Below are 15,715 nucleotides of genomic sequence, written 5' to 3'. Positions count from 1 at the left end.
GATTAGGTTTTATACAATATACATTTTAAATCCACTAAAAATATATGGTTTTTATTGAATACCTTGTCAACTTTTGAATTGATTAATGATCAAATTAATATCATGAATATGATCTAAACCAATTTGTTGGCATGATAAAACAAATTGCGTGTACACCTTTAAAGTTAATTTGGTAGGCCTGCAAATTAATTTAAAAAAAAAAAATGCACACCGACCCTTGTATACTTTTGATGCATTTGTTCGAAGGCCGGTGTGTTTGACTAAACTTATTAAAAATAGTTTATGATCTCATAGATCTTAAAAACTGTTTTAGTAGCTAATTATAAGCTATTAGAACTTATTTTAAAAATAAGCTGTTAAATTATTTGATTAAAATTATTTTACAAAACTTGAAGATGTTGATATGTTTGGTATTATAAGATTCTTTTTATTGTCAACATTACCAAAATCGTGTAATGCTATGAAGATAATATAATGAGTTATACATATATGAAAACCGTTGTAGAATAAACTTATATTTAAAAAATAAAACTATTTTATATTTTAATTTAGAAAATTTGATGTTATTTGGAAAAATTTTAAAAATAATATTTAAGAAAAATGATCATCTGTTGTGAAGAGAGAAACTGTTGGGAAATTTAGTTTTGGTGTTTAAAAAATTACAAAGCTTAAAAGAAGGCCAAACCAATCAAGCAATTAAGAAGCGCTAAACTGATATTTGGAGCTAAACTACTTCACGCTCAATTGGCCAGAGATGCTAAACTGACTCCACCAGTTTACACTCGCTAAACTGACTGCATCAGTTTACCAACATCAGTCTTCTACCTTGTCATTTTTGGATAAGTTCATCCGTACTCTGACAACTCTGCAGAAGGTAGTGCCGCGATGCCAAAGGCAATGTCGGCTCCAGAATTCGTTGGAAATAGTGACAAATCCAACGGGAATAATTTAAAGCTTATCTAAAGATCGAATTTGAACTTTTGACCGTTGGCAATCCAAAGGGTATAAATAGAGATCTTTATCGATCAAAACAATACTTCTCACGCTCTGAAAACTTTGCTATTTTACGAGAATACTCAAAGCTTTACACGCTCAATATTTGAAAAAGGAACTCGAAGCACAAACGCCGAAGTGTTATTTTGATCATTGTAGGATCAATTTTTGTGCTAAAGATTTCGAGTTGTATTCACTTCGTTCTATCATCAGTCTAGGACTGAAACTGAGGTGTTGTACTAGGAGTTCTTGTTTAGGAAGTGTTAAGTCCTAAACTGGATCGGGTTTTGCAAATTGCTTGTAAAATTCAAAGTCTTCTAGTGATATCCTTCCGAGGTGGAAGAATGGGTGACGTAGGAGTATTTAAAATCTTCGAACATCCATAAACATTTGCTTGCGTTATTTCAGTTTAACCTATATCTTTGCATAACCTAAAATGATAACCTTTTAATGTTCAAACCTGTGATTTGACATATTTCAGCACATACTTTTGTTTGTCAAATTACTTCGGACATTAAGATAAGTCTAGAACTCAGTCCCTAAACTGATCGATTTCAATTATTCTATACTAAACTGCTTGAAAGTCTATTCACCCCCCCCCCCCCCCTCTATACTTTCAACCGATCCTATCAAGTGGTATCAGAGCGAGATTCTTATCTTACTCCTGAACACTGTATCAAAATGACTTCATTCAGCAAGATTCTTATGTTCTCCAAAGAAGATTTTGATGATTGAAAGATTCGTATGCAAGCACATCTATCAGCATTAGATGATGATATGTGGTTTGTCATCACTGATGGACCTCTTACAATCACCAAAATTAATACTGCTATAGCTCTTTCTGGCGGTGGTCCACAGTACATTGAGAAACCAAGAATTGAGTGGACTGCTGAAGATAAAAAGAAGGTAAATCTTGATAATATGGCTAAAAACATCTTGTATAAAACTCTCGACAAGAAAACTTTCAGCAAGACCAAAACGTGCAAAACTGGGAAAGAAATTTGGGAGAAATTGATTAAACTCTGTGAAGGAAATGAACATACTAAAGAAAATAAACTGTCTGTTGCTACTTAAAAGTTTGACAACATCAGGATGAAACCTGGTGAATCTATGACAGAATTTGACGAGAGAGTAAGTAGCATTTTTCTTGAGCTTAATGGATTGGAAAAGACATATCCTAATAGAGAAGTCATTTTCAAAGTTATTCGAGGTCTTCCCAAAGAATGGGATGTGAAGACAATGGCTATGAGGGAATCAAAGGATCTGAACAAACTGGAGCTGCACGATCTGTTTGCAGACTTGAAGGCCTATGAATTTGAATTACAAGCTCGAGAGGAAGATCAGTCTACCTCTCAACTGACCAAAGCCTTGACTGCCGTCAAAATGGAATCACCAGCTCAATCAGAAAAGACAGCAAAACAACTGAGCAGTGATGCTATGTCTTTATTTGTGAAGAAATTTGGCAAGTTCATCACAAGAAATCAAAAAGGATCTTACAGAAGGAACTTCCAAAAGAAGGATGCAGTCGAAGAACCAAGAGGTTGCTTCCACCGTGGCAAAACAGGACACTTCATAGCTGACTGTCCCAAGCCAAAGAACTTTGACATAAGAAAAAGCTCAAGGGATGACAGACACACCTCGAGACAGAAACATGAAGCACTGGTTGCAAAGGATAGCAAAGACAAATGGGCGGAATCGGACAGTGATTCAGAAGAATCCAATTACTCCTCCAGTTCCAGTGATGATGAAGAAGAGGTCAAATGTCTAATGACAAATGACTATGAGCAAGCTTCCACCAGTGAACAGGTATTCGACTTTAGTTCTAAAGAGTTCACTAGAGAGGAACTAATCACAGCACTTCACGACATGAAAAATGAGTATAAAAAACTGTCCCTTGCGTTTGATGAAGTCAAAGAAAAGCAAAAAGATCTGCAAGATATTTCAACTGAATCCCACTGGGAACAATCAGTTGAGAAAATTGTCTTGAGACAGAGATTGCTAAGCTTAAACTGAGAATGAGCAACTCAAGATCAATGTCATGAATCTTAAGATAGAAAAACAAAGGATGGATGATCTACTAAGTTCATGGAACAAATCCTCGAGCACGCTGACATAAATTCATGATTTACAAAGACCTCTAAAATTTTCCCGTCCCCGAACCCACGAGGATTAAACCTCCATCCCCGTCCCCATCTCCACTCTATAGTAGGGACGGGGATGGGGATGGATCCCCGAGCCCGTGAGGATAAAATCCCCGCCCCCGAAACTTTAATATTATACTAAAATTAAAAAATCACAATGCATAAATATTCATATTAACTAGTTTAAGTTATTTCTCTCAATTTAAATAGGCCAAAAATCAAAATGGTGAAAACAAATAGAAGATTATTCTTCACGCTACAAAATTCGTGCAATAGAAATCACAGTAAACATTGCAAAACACTAGATTTAAATTCGAAATGGTGGTCCATGGAAAGAGACTCTGCATTCAAAGGAAACTCCTAATAAAGATCTCCATAATGCAATTAAAGAAAACTTATCTCAATCATAAGCTATGAAAGAAATTTTAAAAAATGCACTAAAAAAGTTATTTAGTGACAAAGAATACATATCCCAAATTTTAAGCAGCTTGCTAAGATCATCACAAATTTAACATATGAAATCTAGAAATCTTTAAACTAGAATTCACAAAGCCCGTGGGGTCTTCTTCACTGACATTTTTCTCAAAACACTCTAAAATAAAAAAAAAAAACAGAATTCACAAAACACATATAACAACTGATACAAAAAAAGAAAAGAAAAAATAATTCAACTTAAGCCCTAGATCCGAGAAAATTGCAAAAAACAGCCACCGCGGAGGAATGAAGAGCGCCGGTTGGGAGACTGGGAGTGGTACTGTGGTTGTGGATCGGAGGAACGAAGAGGGCGAGCCCATGGTGGGAAATTAGCTTCAGCTTCGCTCTTGGCCGGCGGCCTTGCAAATGGGCTCGCCGGAAATCAGCTTCAGCTTTGCTACTTGGTTGGAGGTCTTGCAAATAAGATCGACAACAACCAGCGTTGTATTTCCCAGCAAGCAGAGGAGCGCCGTTTGGGCTGGGTTGAAGATTGTGAGTGGAAGGAAAAGAATGCGAAGAAAACAAGATATGTGTATTTGGTTTTCTGTATACATCGTGTAAATCTAAATATTAAATATTATTAAAATTAGCTTCAGCTTCGCTCTTGGCTGGCTGCCTTGCAAATGGGCTCGCCGGAAATCAGCTTCAACTTTGCTACTTGGTTAGAGGTCTTGCAAATAAGATCGACAACAACCAGCGTTGTTTTTCCCAGCAAGCAGAGGAGCGCCGTTTGGGCTGGGTTGAAGATTGTGAGTGGAAGGAAAGGAACGCGAAGAAAACAAGATATGTGTATTAGGTTTTCTGTATACATCGTGTAAATCTAAATATTAAATATTATTAAAATTATTATTATTAATAATAATATCGGGTCTACCAGAGCGGTTTCGGGGATGGGGATAGCATCCCCATACCGGCCTCAGTCTGCTGTGGAGATTTAAAAAAATCTCTGAACCCAAACTCAAACCCAAACCCAGTAACACCCTTTCAAACCCGCCCCGTTTTGGATTTTCTCCGCAGATATCTGAACCTGCATGGAAAATTGACATCCCTGTATGGTCGAGACTTTTTGTTCAAAAAATCATATTTATATGTAAATGACAAAAGAAACAAGAACATAATGAATAATTTCAACTCACCAACCATTCAAAATTATTTAACTCAGCGATTTTTTCACACTGTTTGTATTATGGAATCAACCAAAAACGCATATTTTGTCACGATAATACATACACAAATTCATAGTTATTCGATTTTAAGTACAAACATAATGTCAATAAACATACTTAGTATGCCTTTATTTCCATTTTAATACAAAAGAGGATAAGTTTTTGACAAGAGACATTTTGGGTAGTGCAATATAATATATATATATATCCCTCACTCTATCAAATAAAACAAACACCATACACACTAACAAGTGTTAATAATCATTCACACCAAACACATCTATGTACAAATATTATTTAAATTATCTCTTCCATATCAACCAAATTATCAATCCCTCGATTATCCTATCACACCAATTAAACGCACACTTAAATAGTACTATATTTCAGGACAACTGTCAGGACATTTGACACAAGATGTTATTGTGGAAACGGGCTGTGTACAATCCAAAAAAGCTCTTCAAATTTGGACATTTGATTTTCTCCTATAAATAGGATTGAAATTCAAATTTAGAAAGCTTCAACGAATCACCACAAGCACTCAAGTTTTATCTGCCGATTATTCACTAAAAGCTAATATAAGACGAAGAGCAAACAAGCCAAATTCTGGATACGTCCCTGCTTGATGCGATGACATTGGAAATGAAGACGAGGTAGTGTCTTGAGTGAGTCCACAAGTTGGTCTGTCGTATGCACTTGAGAAATTCGTATACGGCCTGTAGCAATTTAATTTCGAACAAAGTGGAAGTTGATGGCTATGTGTTTCATAAAACTGGCCAAACTTGAAATATATCACTACAAGAAAACAGGGCTTCAAAGACAGAAAAATCCGTCTCTGAAACTCTTTTTTCTGTCTCTGAAAAAAGTTTGAGACAGAAAATTCCGTCTCAAAAATCCGTTGTTGAAAGCCTCGTCTCTGATTTTGAGACAGAAATATTCCGTTTCTAATCTTAGAGACGGATTATAAAGCCGTTTATAAATCCGTTTGTATTTTGGCCAAATGACATCGGTTTTATATTGAATTCCGTTTCTGATTTTGTCTTAAATCCATCATCGTTCCGTCTCAAATAACTTGATATAATATGAATTTTAGTTTCTTGTCTATATTTCTCACCTAAATATTAATTTTTAAATCCCAATAACACACTTCAATATAAAATAAAATATTTTAAACAAATAATTTCTTAATCCAAAGACAATACAATGTAATTAATATTGATATAAACAAATATCCACATCATTCAAGTAAACAAAATTAGATAACTAATCAAACTACAAGTAACTAAATAAATCATCAATTCTCCCAGTATACTAATCTACACTTCATGTTGCTCCAAGGGACCCCAACTCTTGAATCATGAGCTCCTGTTCTTTTTCGGTCTTCCTCAATAAGCTTTTCTGATTCACTTCTTTTGCATAGACCTTCAGAAACAACCTCCAGTTTCTTTCTAAAATTCAAGAATTTCTTCCTCAATCTTCTTACTTTATCTTATCAAAACGCATTTCACCAACGCTTTACATGTCCAGTACTCCATTGCCAGCTACATCAACAAACTGGTACATTAGTAAACATAAAAAAATTGTGCAGCACTCATGACCGGTGAAAAAAGAGAGCAAAAAATATAACTTGCACACTGAATTTATAATTGAATCCATTCCATAAATTTAAAATGCAAGAAGTACATTCCAACTGAAATATTCTTGTGTGTCTTCACACTATATATCTCCTTGGGAAATTTTAAGAGTAGCACAAGTCTATAAGACAAGAACTACCTACTAAATTGAAGGAAAAAAAATATTTAACCTAGTGAACAAACCAAATTCAAACTAATAATTATTAGGTACAAATATAGCTTCATAAAAAACTGATATAGAATAAGCAAGTATGAAAGAATGTGCGATAAATTAATATGAGTACAAGAAGCAATATCTTCACCTTAAATTTTCTTTGAAATGCTGAAGATACTCTAACTATAATTCCAGTCTCTGCCTCTCATTAATGGCTACACCATGGATGTGAGCACACTTTTAGACAAAAAGAAAAATAAATGAACAACTTAAGAAACAACAACACAAAATATAATTACGTACCTAACAAGAATATGCAAATTCCTTGCTTCTCCTCTGCACAACTCACCGCAAGAATGTCACTGAAATCAGATTATACTTCCATGTCATGTTCTTAAAATTCAATAACATATCAATCAAATATTAAAAAACTAAATGGAATTTACTTGTTCAAAACCCCATCTCAAATCTTATTTTTCAACCTAGCATCAAATCTGCCATGTTAACAAAGTAACTAATGATTTGCAAATGAATGTTTGGTCACCACTTTCCAAGATAAAACAAAGAATTTTCTGCATCTATGTCCAGAGTTTTTATAAAAATCAAATAAGGCACCATGCCCATTCAAACAGACCCAAATCTGGTAAATTTAGGGCAAATGCTCTCTAATTTCGTTGAACGGGGTATAACATTAACCCGAACTCGCAATTATAAATCTTATTCTTCCCTATTTCAATCGATTTAACAAGAAATTCAATCGAACAAATTTCAACAAGAATCGAAGAAGAAAACTCAGTCGTCCCATACCTTATAAAAACTTCAAATTCGTGGAAGATTGCTCGAAGAATATCACATTAGAATCGTAAGAGAAGTGCCAAACACGATTGTAATTTCTCTCAAGTTTTTTTTTTTCTGGTGTTTAAGAATCGAGAAACGGCGACTGTCGAAGAGCAGAAGGAGAAGAGGCAATGTGACGTCTGCAAATTAGGGATGATTAATTTGGTGTATAATCACCATTATTATAATATTTTATCTTTCCTTTCGGATAATTATATCATATATATTTAAAAAAATGAAATATATTTAGTCCGTTTCAAATCTGTTACCAATTTATATAATTTGAAACGGATTTTTTTTCTGTCTCAACTTTTTAATAAATTTTAAACAACATTTTTGACAGAAATCAAATTGTCTCAAATTCGGTTTATAATCCGTTTTTATTTTTGTTTATAAAAAATTATGTATAATTTTGTCTCAAATCAGTTTCAAATTCGGTCTCAGATTTCTTTTCAAATATCATGTTATATGAAAGTGAAACGAATTAGTAATTCTGTAGAAAATCCGTCTATGATTTACATAAATCTGAAACAGATTTTATTTTCGTCTCAAAAAATCTGTCTCTGAAGCTATGTATTCTTGTAGTGTATATAGTTGGTTAAAATCTTGAACCGAGGTAGTTGTTTGGGAGAGTTTCTAGGAAGCACTTTTCAGTTTTTTCTTAACAAAAGTTCACGAAATTGTAAAATTTTGTTAAGAAGAAGTTGAGAAGTGCTTCCTAAAAACCCTCCCAAACACTACCTAAGAAAATACCTTTTAATGTGGCCTCTAGGCTCTAACCATTTTCATTAAGACAAATAAAATCATACATATGAACGAAAGCTACATTAGGACAAAGAATATGCCGGAGATAAAATACATTAACACCTCAAAGCAGCGACCAACAATATCGCGAAATATAATCATTCGACAACGCACAGAATATCTAGCTTCGCTGAAAGAACTAATTATGGTGTGAAAATATCCCAACTTTATTTTGTATGTTTTCGCGACTTGACACAGTTAAGTCGTCATAGAAAGATAACCGGAAAAAAAAAACAATTTTTCACTTTGCATCTAGCACGCGTCGCCCAAGGGTTGCTGGGAATTTTTTTTATTTAAAAAAACGTATTCCCTCCTTCTCTTTCATTTTTTTGGCTCCAATCTATCAACCTACAATTCACTCACGTTCAGTTAAAAAAAAATCCGTGGCTAATTTGTGACAGATTTTTCATTCCGTTACGAATTTGCAACGGAATATGCTATTTGTTACACTTTTTTCAAGGAATTTACTTGTGTGCCTAATTTGTAACGAGATACATAATTCCGTTACTAATTTGTGACGTATTCTTTATAATTTCGTCACAAAATTGTAACAGATAATATTATTCCGTTACAATTAAATTTATTCCACATTAATTTTTTTATTTATTATATTTTACCTTTTGTTTTATTTAGATTGCATATTTATGTTTAAACTAGTTGTTACAGAAGCCAAATTTTCTGTTGGTCTTTTTCGTTCGTGATGTTTGTGAGGTATGACAATAAAATAACGATTTACAGAAATTATGTTTGAACAGTTTGAAGATCCATAGAAAGATGGCGACATCTTCCAGCATATATTAGTGAAGAAATTAACCAAGATCCAAGATATGCAAGGTATTTCCAAGGGTGCTTGATGTATTAATTTTATAACTAATTTATTTTTTAATATCAAATAATAATAAGTAATTCGGTATTTTAAAATTGATTCTGAATTAATTGAACAAAGTTGTTTATTATTATACACTTCAGAAAATTGAAATCAAGTGTTCGCTTCCAGACATTCAAACGAGATAAATTGAACAAGCACATGTCCAAATGGAGTCAAAATCTTGAATTTTCATATTCCAATAAGGGAATAATCCAGGACCAGTATATAAATTTAAACCTAATTAAAATACATTCGAGCTACCTAGTATATATATGGTGCACGATCGGACATATATATTACGAAAATCCAGTCTGTACGTATATATATGAACTTATGGTTAAGCAATAATGCAATAAACTTTGCTTTGTACTGTGAATATATGTTGTATGACATTAAATATATTTCATGAATGTATGAAGTTTACAACAAATATTAATGCACTAGGACTTTACTTTTTGTACTGTGAAATATGTGACATTAATATTTCAACATATGAAGTATATAACAACAAATATAAATTAAGATTCTACTAAATTACTGATCTGTATAATCAGTATACAAATGAATTGAAAGAATAAAAAAATTGAACTAATCACTTGATCTACATATCAAAAATGTGAGTCGTCGTCCTAAATCGTGCTTGAAGGACTTTTTTACTCAATAATTTGTAATAAAATGATGGGTGTAATTTGGTATTTTGAAGGCAATTCTTGAGCCAAAGAGCCGAACTTTTTAGGGTTCTTTTCAATCCATTTTGGTAATCAACATGGCAAAGCCCGAAGCGAAGGGTGTAGCCAGAATTCCACTCGAAATTATCCAGAAAAGACCATGCAAAGTACCCTTTGATATTCACACCATATCTGCAAATTATAACATATATAGTTGCATGCATTAATATATATATATAGTGAAATCATTCATATTTTTGTGATGAATTTATGATAATAATAATACTCACTCGATAGCCTCTCTAACAGCTCGAAGATGGCGATTATAGAAATCTATTCTCTGTGGATCTTCAATATCCACTTTCAAGTTACCACTGTTAAGATCTCCCATGCCTGAAAATTAATTATATATTTCAAATTAAAGCTGTCAGCAAATACAAAGGAAACTATATATATGGAGGTTTAATTAATGCGATTTCGGGGTTTATATTATTACGTACGTACGTACCATTTTCTGTTATGTAGATCGTCGGATTGTTGTATTTCTCTTTGGTATAGATTAAAAGATCTCGAAGGCCCTTTGGATACACATAGAAACTACTCACTCCAGTCTGAAAATTATTCATAACAAAAACATATCATTAAATTGATCAAAAAATTATACAAAAATAAAAAAGAAATATTGGCCAAACATTCAAAATTGATTAATGATTATTACCGGATCACCAATAGGCACTCCATTGATATCAGCTGCGAAATAATAAAAGGCTTAATGAATTAATTAATTATAAATCAATATTTATTTGAAATTCATCTAATTAATTAATTAGTCATAAATTAGATGCATACTGGAGAGATGAGCCATATTGTCGGTGCTGCTACTGACGTTGACGCCATTGCTAGAGGGAACATGAGCTGCGTAATTCCCTGTGTAGTAGTTCAATCCTAAGAAGTCGAAAGACCCTTTCAGCGCCGCCGCTTGGTCGTCGGTGAATTCCGGCAGTCTCTTTCCTAAAATTTCTCGCATAATCGTTGGATATTCGCCGTAAACCAAAGGATGTATAAACCTGAAAAAGGGTTAATTTTAGGTATGTTTTACAAGTTTGTGATTTAAAAAATATATACGAATTATATATATATATATATGATGATGTTAATCATTTGCAACGTTACTCACCATCCATACATAAAATCAAGAGCTCGTTGCGCAGCTTTAACATCGAGTATGCTAGTGGAGTAGGGCACAATCCAATGTGTCACGAGAGTCGCCCCAATTTGCCCTTTCTGAATTGGCTGTTATAGCAAAAAAAATACAATCATCATTTTACTAGCTAATTATATTCTAAATATTAATTCAGTAGTAAAATTTATATTATATTGTACAAATTAAACTATATATGTATTTAATTATTACCTGGTATTTTTGTTTGTATAGATTAGAAGCTTCTGAATGGCAAAGAAGAAGATGGTGAGCCACAACATAAGGCTCGGTGGCCGAGTTCCCATGTTGGCAATTGGCCCAAGGAGAACACCTCGACGGTGCCAGGTTTCCGACTACTCCGCCGTCGTAGCCACCATTGGCGAATGAGAAAGGCTCGTTCAGTGTTATCCAGTTCTTCACCCTGTCCCCAAACTCTTTGAAGCAAATCTCCGCAAAATCTTTAAAATCATCTCTGCACGCATGCACCACATAATAATATACATAAATAATTCATTTCAAACTATTAAAATTAACTATATATGTTAGGGAGTTATAATCATGATGTATATAACTTACACGACGAGTGGGCTCAAAAACCCTCTATACTCGTCTTCTAGTACTTGAGGAAGATCCCAGTGGAATAATGTCACGAATGGAGTTATCCCTACACATGCATGCAATTCAACCGATTAGCTGATGATCATATGATACAAAAAATAATAATAGGGAAAATACTTTTTTTGGTTCATTAACTTGTCCATGTTTTGGTTTTGGTCCATTAATTTTTTAAAATTTGGTTTTGGTACACTAACCTTTAATTTTTCAATTATTTTGGTTCAACTGCATACGTATCAGCTATACATTGGTACACGTCACCCGAAAAATGCCGACATATGCCAATGTCTAGCTGACACGTGTGCAATTGAACCAAAATCACTGCAAATTAAAAGTTAGTGTATCAAAACCAAATTTTGAAAAGTTAATGGACCAAAACCTAAAGATGGACAAGTTAATGGATCAAAAAAATATTTTTTCATTATATTCAAGATGCCAAATTAATATATTTACATATCAAATATATTACCATTTGCAAGCAGCTCATCGATGAGATTGTTGTAAAAAGCAATACCCTCCTTGTTCACTCCCCCACTCAACTTCCCATCTGATATTTAATCAAACAAAATATCATATATATCGTTTAATTTTCTAATCAATTAACATAACATAACCGATATATGGATGTTAATAATCATCAAATGATATATTAGCTTACTTGGTAATATCCGAGGCCAAGAAATAGACATCCTGAAAGCATCGAGTCCTATCGACTTCATCAGCTTCGCATCGTCCTGCGCATATCATTAGATTTCCATATATACTTTTAATGACATGAAAATATATAGCTGATTTATATTCCATTAACATATATATATTCAAATAATCATTCACACCTTATAGAGATGATACAAATTGTTGGCGACGTCTCCATTACTCCCATCGGAAATTTTGTCTGGGAATTTATGGGTGAAAGTGTCCCATATACTCGCTCCTCGTCCACCTTCAAATGCACCACCTTCGTACTGCATAAATGATCAATATTATAATTTTATACATATATACTCAAAATAAAAATGAGCTACGAATAATTAATATATATGAATGTATTTTTACTTGGTAAGCAGAAGAGGCAACTCCGAATACAAAACCAGGCGGGAAGCTGCTGCGACTGAAGTTGGTTAAATCGTAGGAATTATTGTTTGATGCAAACGTAAGTGATACTGAGCAAAACAAATAAAACGCAAACAATAACATATTGTTGATTTGTTATAATTGCAATAATGTATATTTGAGTATTCTGTGGTTTGATGAGCCGAAGCTGCTCCCCTTGGCCTCCTTTATATACCATAAAGCACGCGGCAAATGTGGGGACAGGACCATTATTACCATCTATAATTTTAATAATCTGCATTTTTTAAATTATTTTTTTTTAAAAAAAAATTAGTTTGGATACCCTGCCTTTAATATAGTCTACTTGTAGGGAATTTTCTCTTATCCCATATTTATTTTATATACATCGTACAAATCCCATCAAGACTTTTTATATCATGTTAGTACGTAGTATCTGGTTAAAATAAATATAATTTTAAAATGAACTTATGAAATGCACTTCGCTTATCTAGTTTCTTTTTTTTCTTTCTTTTCTTTCTCTTTTTTTTTTTTCTTTTTACTACGTACGTATGAATCTGCAAAAGTTGCTATTTGGTGCGCATTGGATAAATTCTCAAACTAATGTAATAACCTGCAAATCGCGTTAGTCAAATAAATTGTACTGAACAAATCCTGTGAACACAGTAGTCGAAAAAAATATTGATAAAAAAAATGAAACACATGACCACTGGTCCAGTGGTCCCTTAATTTAGTTTCTAAAAGTTAATTATATTATTACGAGTCGATTGGAAGCATACGTGAAAGGAAATAAAAGGAGGAATTTAGAAAGGGATTTCCCGTGTTATATATTTAATATTAATATCTTAAATTTTATTTTAATTTTTTTTTTCGTCCAACGAAATAATTAGAGTCGCCGCCTGGTTGGAAACTAATAATTGAAGCGTATCGCCAACACGTACGTGGGTATATTTAAGGTTGGTACGGTATATCATACGTTTAGGTAATGAAAATTTTATATCGTACCTCGTATCGAATTAAAATTATGATATAAGAAAATATTCACTATATATATAAATACTAAATAGCATATCAATCATATTGAAATTTTACGGCATACGGAAATTTTAGGTACGGTGGTATTGATATATACCGTTTTATACTCAAAAAAACATTATATTTTTAAAATTTTTAAATTTTTTTATATAAATATTATATATTTTTAAATTTTTGTATATTATTTCGATATTTTGGTATACCGGTATATAAAAAAATTTTCAAATTTCTATCGTTATCATACCAGAAAATTCGGTATTTCGAAATTTTCAGTATATATATAAATACTAAATAGCATATCGATCATATTGAAATTTGACGATATACCGAAATTTCGGTACGGTATCGATATATACCGTTTTATACTGAAAAAAACCCTATATTTTTAAAATTTTTAAATTTTTTTATATAAATATTATATATTTTTAATTTTTTGTATATTGTTTCGGTATTTCGGTATACCGGTATATAAAAAAATTTTCAAATTTCTATCGTTATCATACCAAAAAATTCGGCATCCTTACCGTACTGTACCAAAATCTACGGTATACCCAAAATTCAGTAAATTTGGTATTTTTTCGTAACAGTAACTTCGGTATACCTAAAATTCGGTATTTTTTTCTCACCTCTAGATATAGTTCATTTTCTCTTGTTTTGTTTTTTTATTTTTTTTGTTTTTTTTTTGTTTTATGGACATGTACGTGATGCTTAATTCACTCCACAATTGACTCGAAACAATTCTTTCAATTATTGCATTGGTAGACAGTAGACTCCAAAATGGACTAGTGTATTATTAGATAGCGTAAAATAATAAAAGAAATATCGGGGAAAGATTGGTGTTTAATGAATTTTATTTTCGTACGTACGTACGTAGTCTTCCTCTATTTGAACGGATGAAAATGGATCAAATACGATAAATTAATATCGTCCACGAAAAAGTAAACGTGTTTTTCCCCCTTTCATGCTTGTAAAATATCACAATGAAAACACGATGATGTGATGTGTCGAAAGATCATATTGCTTGGAAACTTCATTGAGCTCTCGTGTTTCATTTGGGGATAACTATATTTTTGGTTGTGTAGTTTGTTTGTTTGTTTGTTTGTTTGTCTTACAGCGATGAATTTATATTTTTAAAACTGTAATTTTTCAATTTTTTTTTCATTTTTGAATTGTTAAGCTGAACTTTTGTTTTTAGTCATATCACTTATATATTTTTTTAATATTGGTTCTTTAATTTGTAGTTATTTTATTTTTTATATTTTTTTAAATGACCGAAATTAAGGGTGAGTATTCGGTTAATTCGATCAAAACCGAACCGAATTAACCGAATTATTTTTAGGCTAACCGAACCGAACCGAATTTATGCTAAAACCGATTTAATCCAACCGAATTAAAATCGGTTAATTCGGTCGGACATAGAATTAACCGAAATTTTTACAAAATAAAATAAAAAATAAAAAAAATTATAAACTTAATGATTGAAATATGATATTTTTATCATAATAAAATATATTAAGATTAAAAAAATTATAATAACAAAATTTAAGTACAATATTAAATATAAACCTATTAAAAAATATTATAAATTATATATGAAGTCTAATAAAAAAAATTCAAAATTTAAGTATTTATAATTCGGTTACACAATTCTGCCAACATAAGTTCGGTTTTAGTGCTAAGAAATTTCGATTAAATCGGTTATTTCAGTTCGATTTTTGGTTCTTGTCTTCGGTTAAATTAATCGAATTAACCGAAGACGAGAACCAAAAACCAAATCGAATTAACCGATTTAATCGAAATTTCAAACCGAATTAACCGATTTAACCGAAGACGAGAACCGAAAACCGAACCAAATTAACCGATATAATCTAAATTTCTGAACACTAAATCGAAATTTCTGAACACTAAAACCGAACTTTTGTTGGCAGAATTGTGTAAGCCCAGAAATTTCGCAGTTTTACCAATGTCTCCGAGTAAAGGTTTAATTGCATTATTAGTTCCGAATGCTTATGTGATTGTCTAACTAATAAGACTATTGGGAACTGAACTTATGA

General features: G+C 32.3%; 1 protein-coding gene and 1 long non-coding RNA gene across 2 annotated transcripts; both read right to left on the bottom strand.

Moving 5' to 3' along the window:
- Positions 1–5,973: 5,973 nt before the first annotated feature.
- LOC140885444 (uncharacterized) lies at positions 5,974–7,541 on the bottom strand. Its single transcript, XR_012150943.1, has 4 exons — positions 7,370–7,541; positions 6,866–6,924; positions 6,711–6,777; positions 5,974–6,315 (listed from the first exon to the last, which is right to left on the bottom strand). It is a non-coding gene; the product is annotated as an uncharacterized lncRNA (long non-coding RNA).
- Positions 7,542–9,469: 1,928 nt separating this feature from the next.
- Positions 9,470–12,791, bottom strand: LOC140879440 (beta-glucosidase 13-like). Its single transcript, XM_073283134.1, has 12 exons — positions 12,612–12,791; positions 12,392–12,520; positions 12,214–12,289; positions 12,025–12,102; positions 11,517–11,604; positions 11,154–11,412; positions 10,917–11,032; positions 10,589–10,806; positions 10,458–10,489; positions 10,248–10,350; positions 10,030–10,132; positions 9,470–9,931 (listed from the first exon to the last, which is right to left on the bottom strand). Exons 1-12 carry the CDS (start codon positions 12,750–12,752, stop codon positions 9,673–9,675), a joined length of 1,602 nt encoding a protein of 533 aa, XP_073139235.1. The 5' UTR covers positions 12,753–12,791; the 3' UTR covers positions 9,470–9,672.
- Positions 12,792–15,715: the final 2,924 nt, after the last annotated feature.

Source organism: Henckelia pumila, chromosome 2 (genome assembly GCF_033568475.1).
Source record: "Henckelia pumila isolate YLH828 chromosome 2, ASM3356847v2, whole genome shotgun sequence".
NCBI lineage: Eukaryota > Viridiplantae > Streptophyta > Magnoliopsida > Lamiales > Gesneriaceae > Henckelia > Henckelia pumila.
Note: the sequence above shows the minus strand (reverse complement) of the source record. Positions and strands in the feature narration are given on the sequence as shown.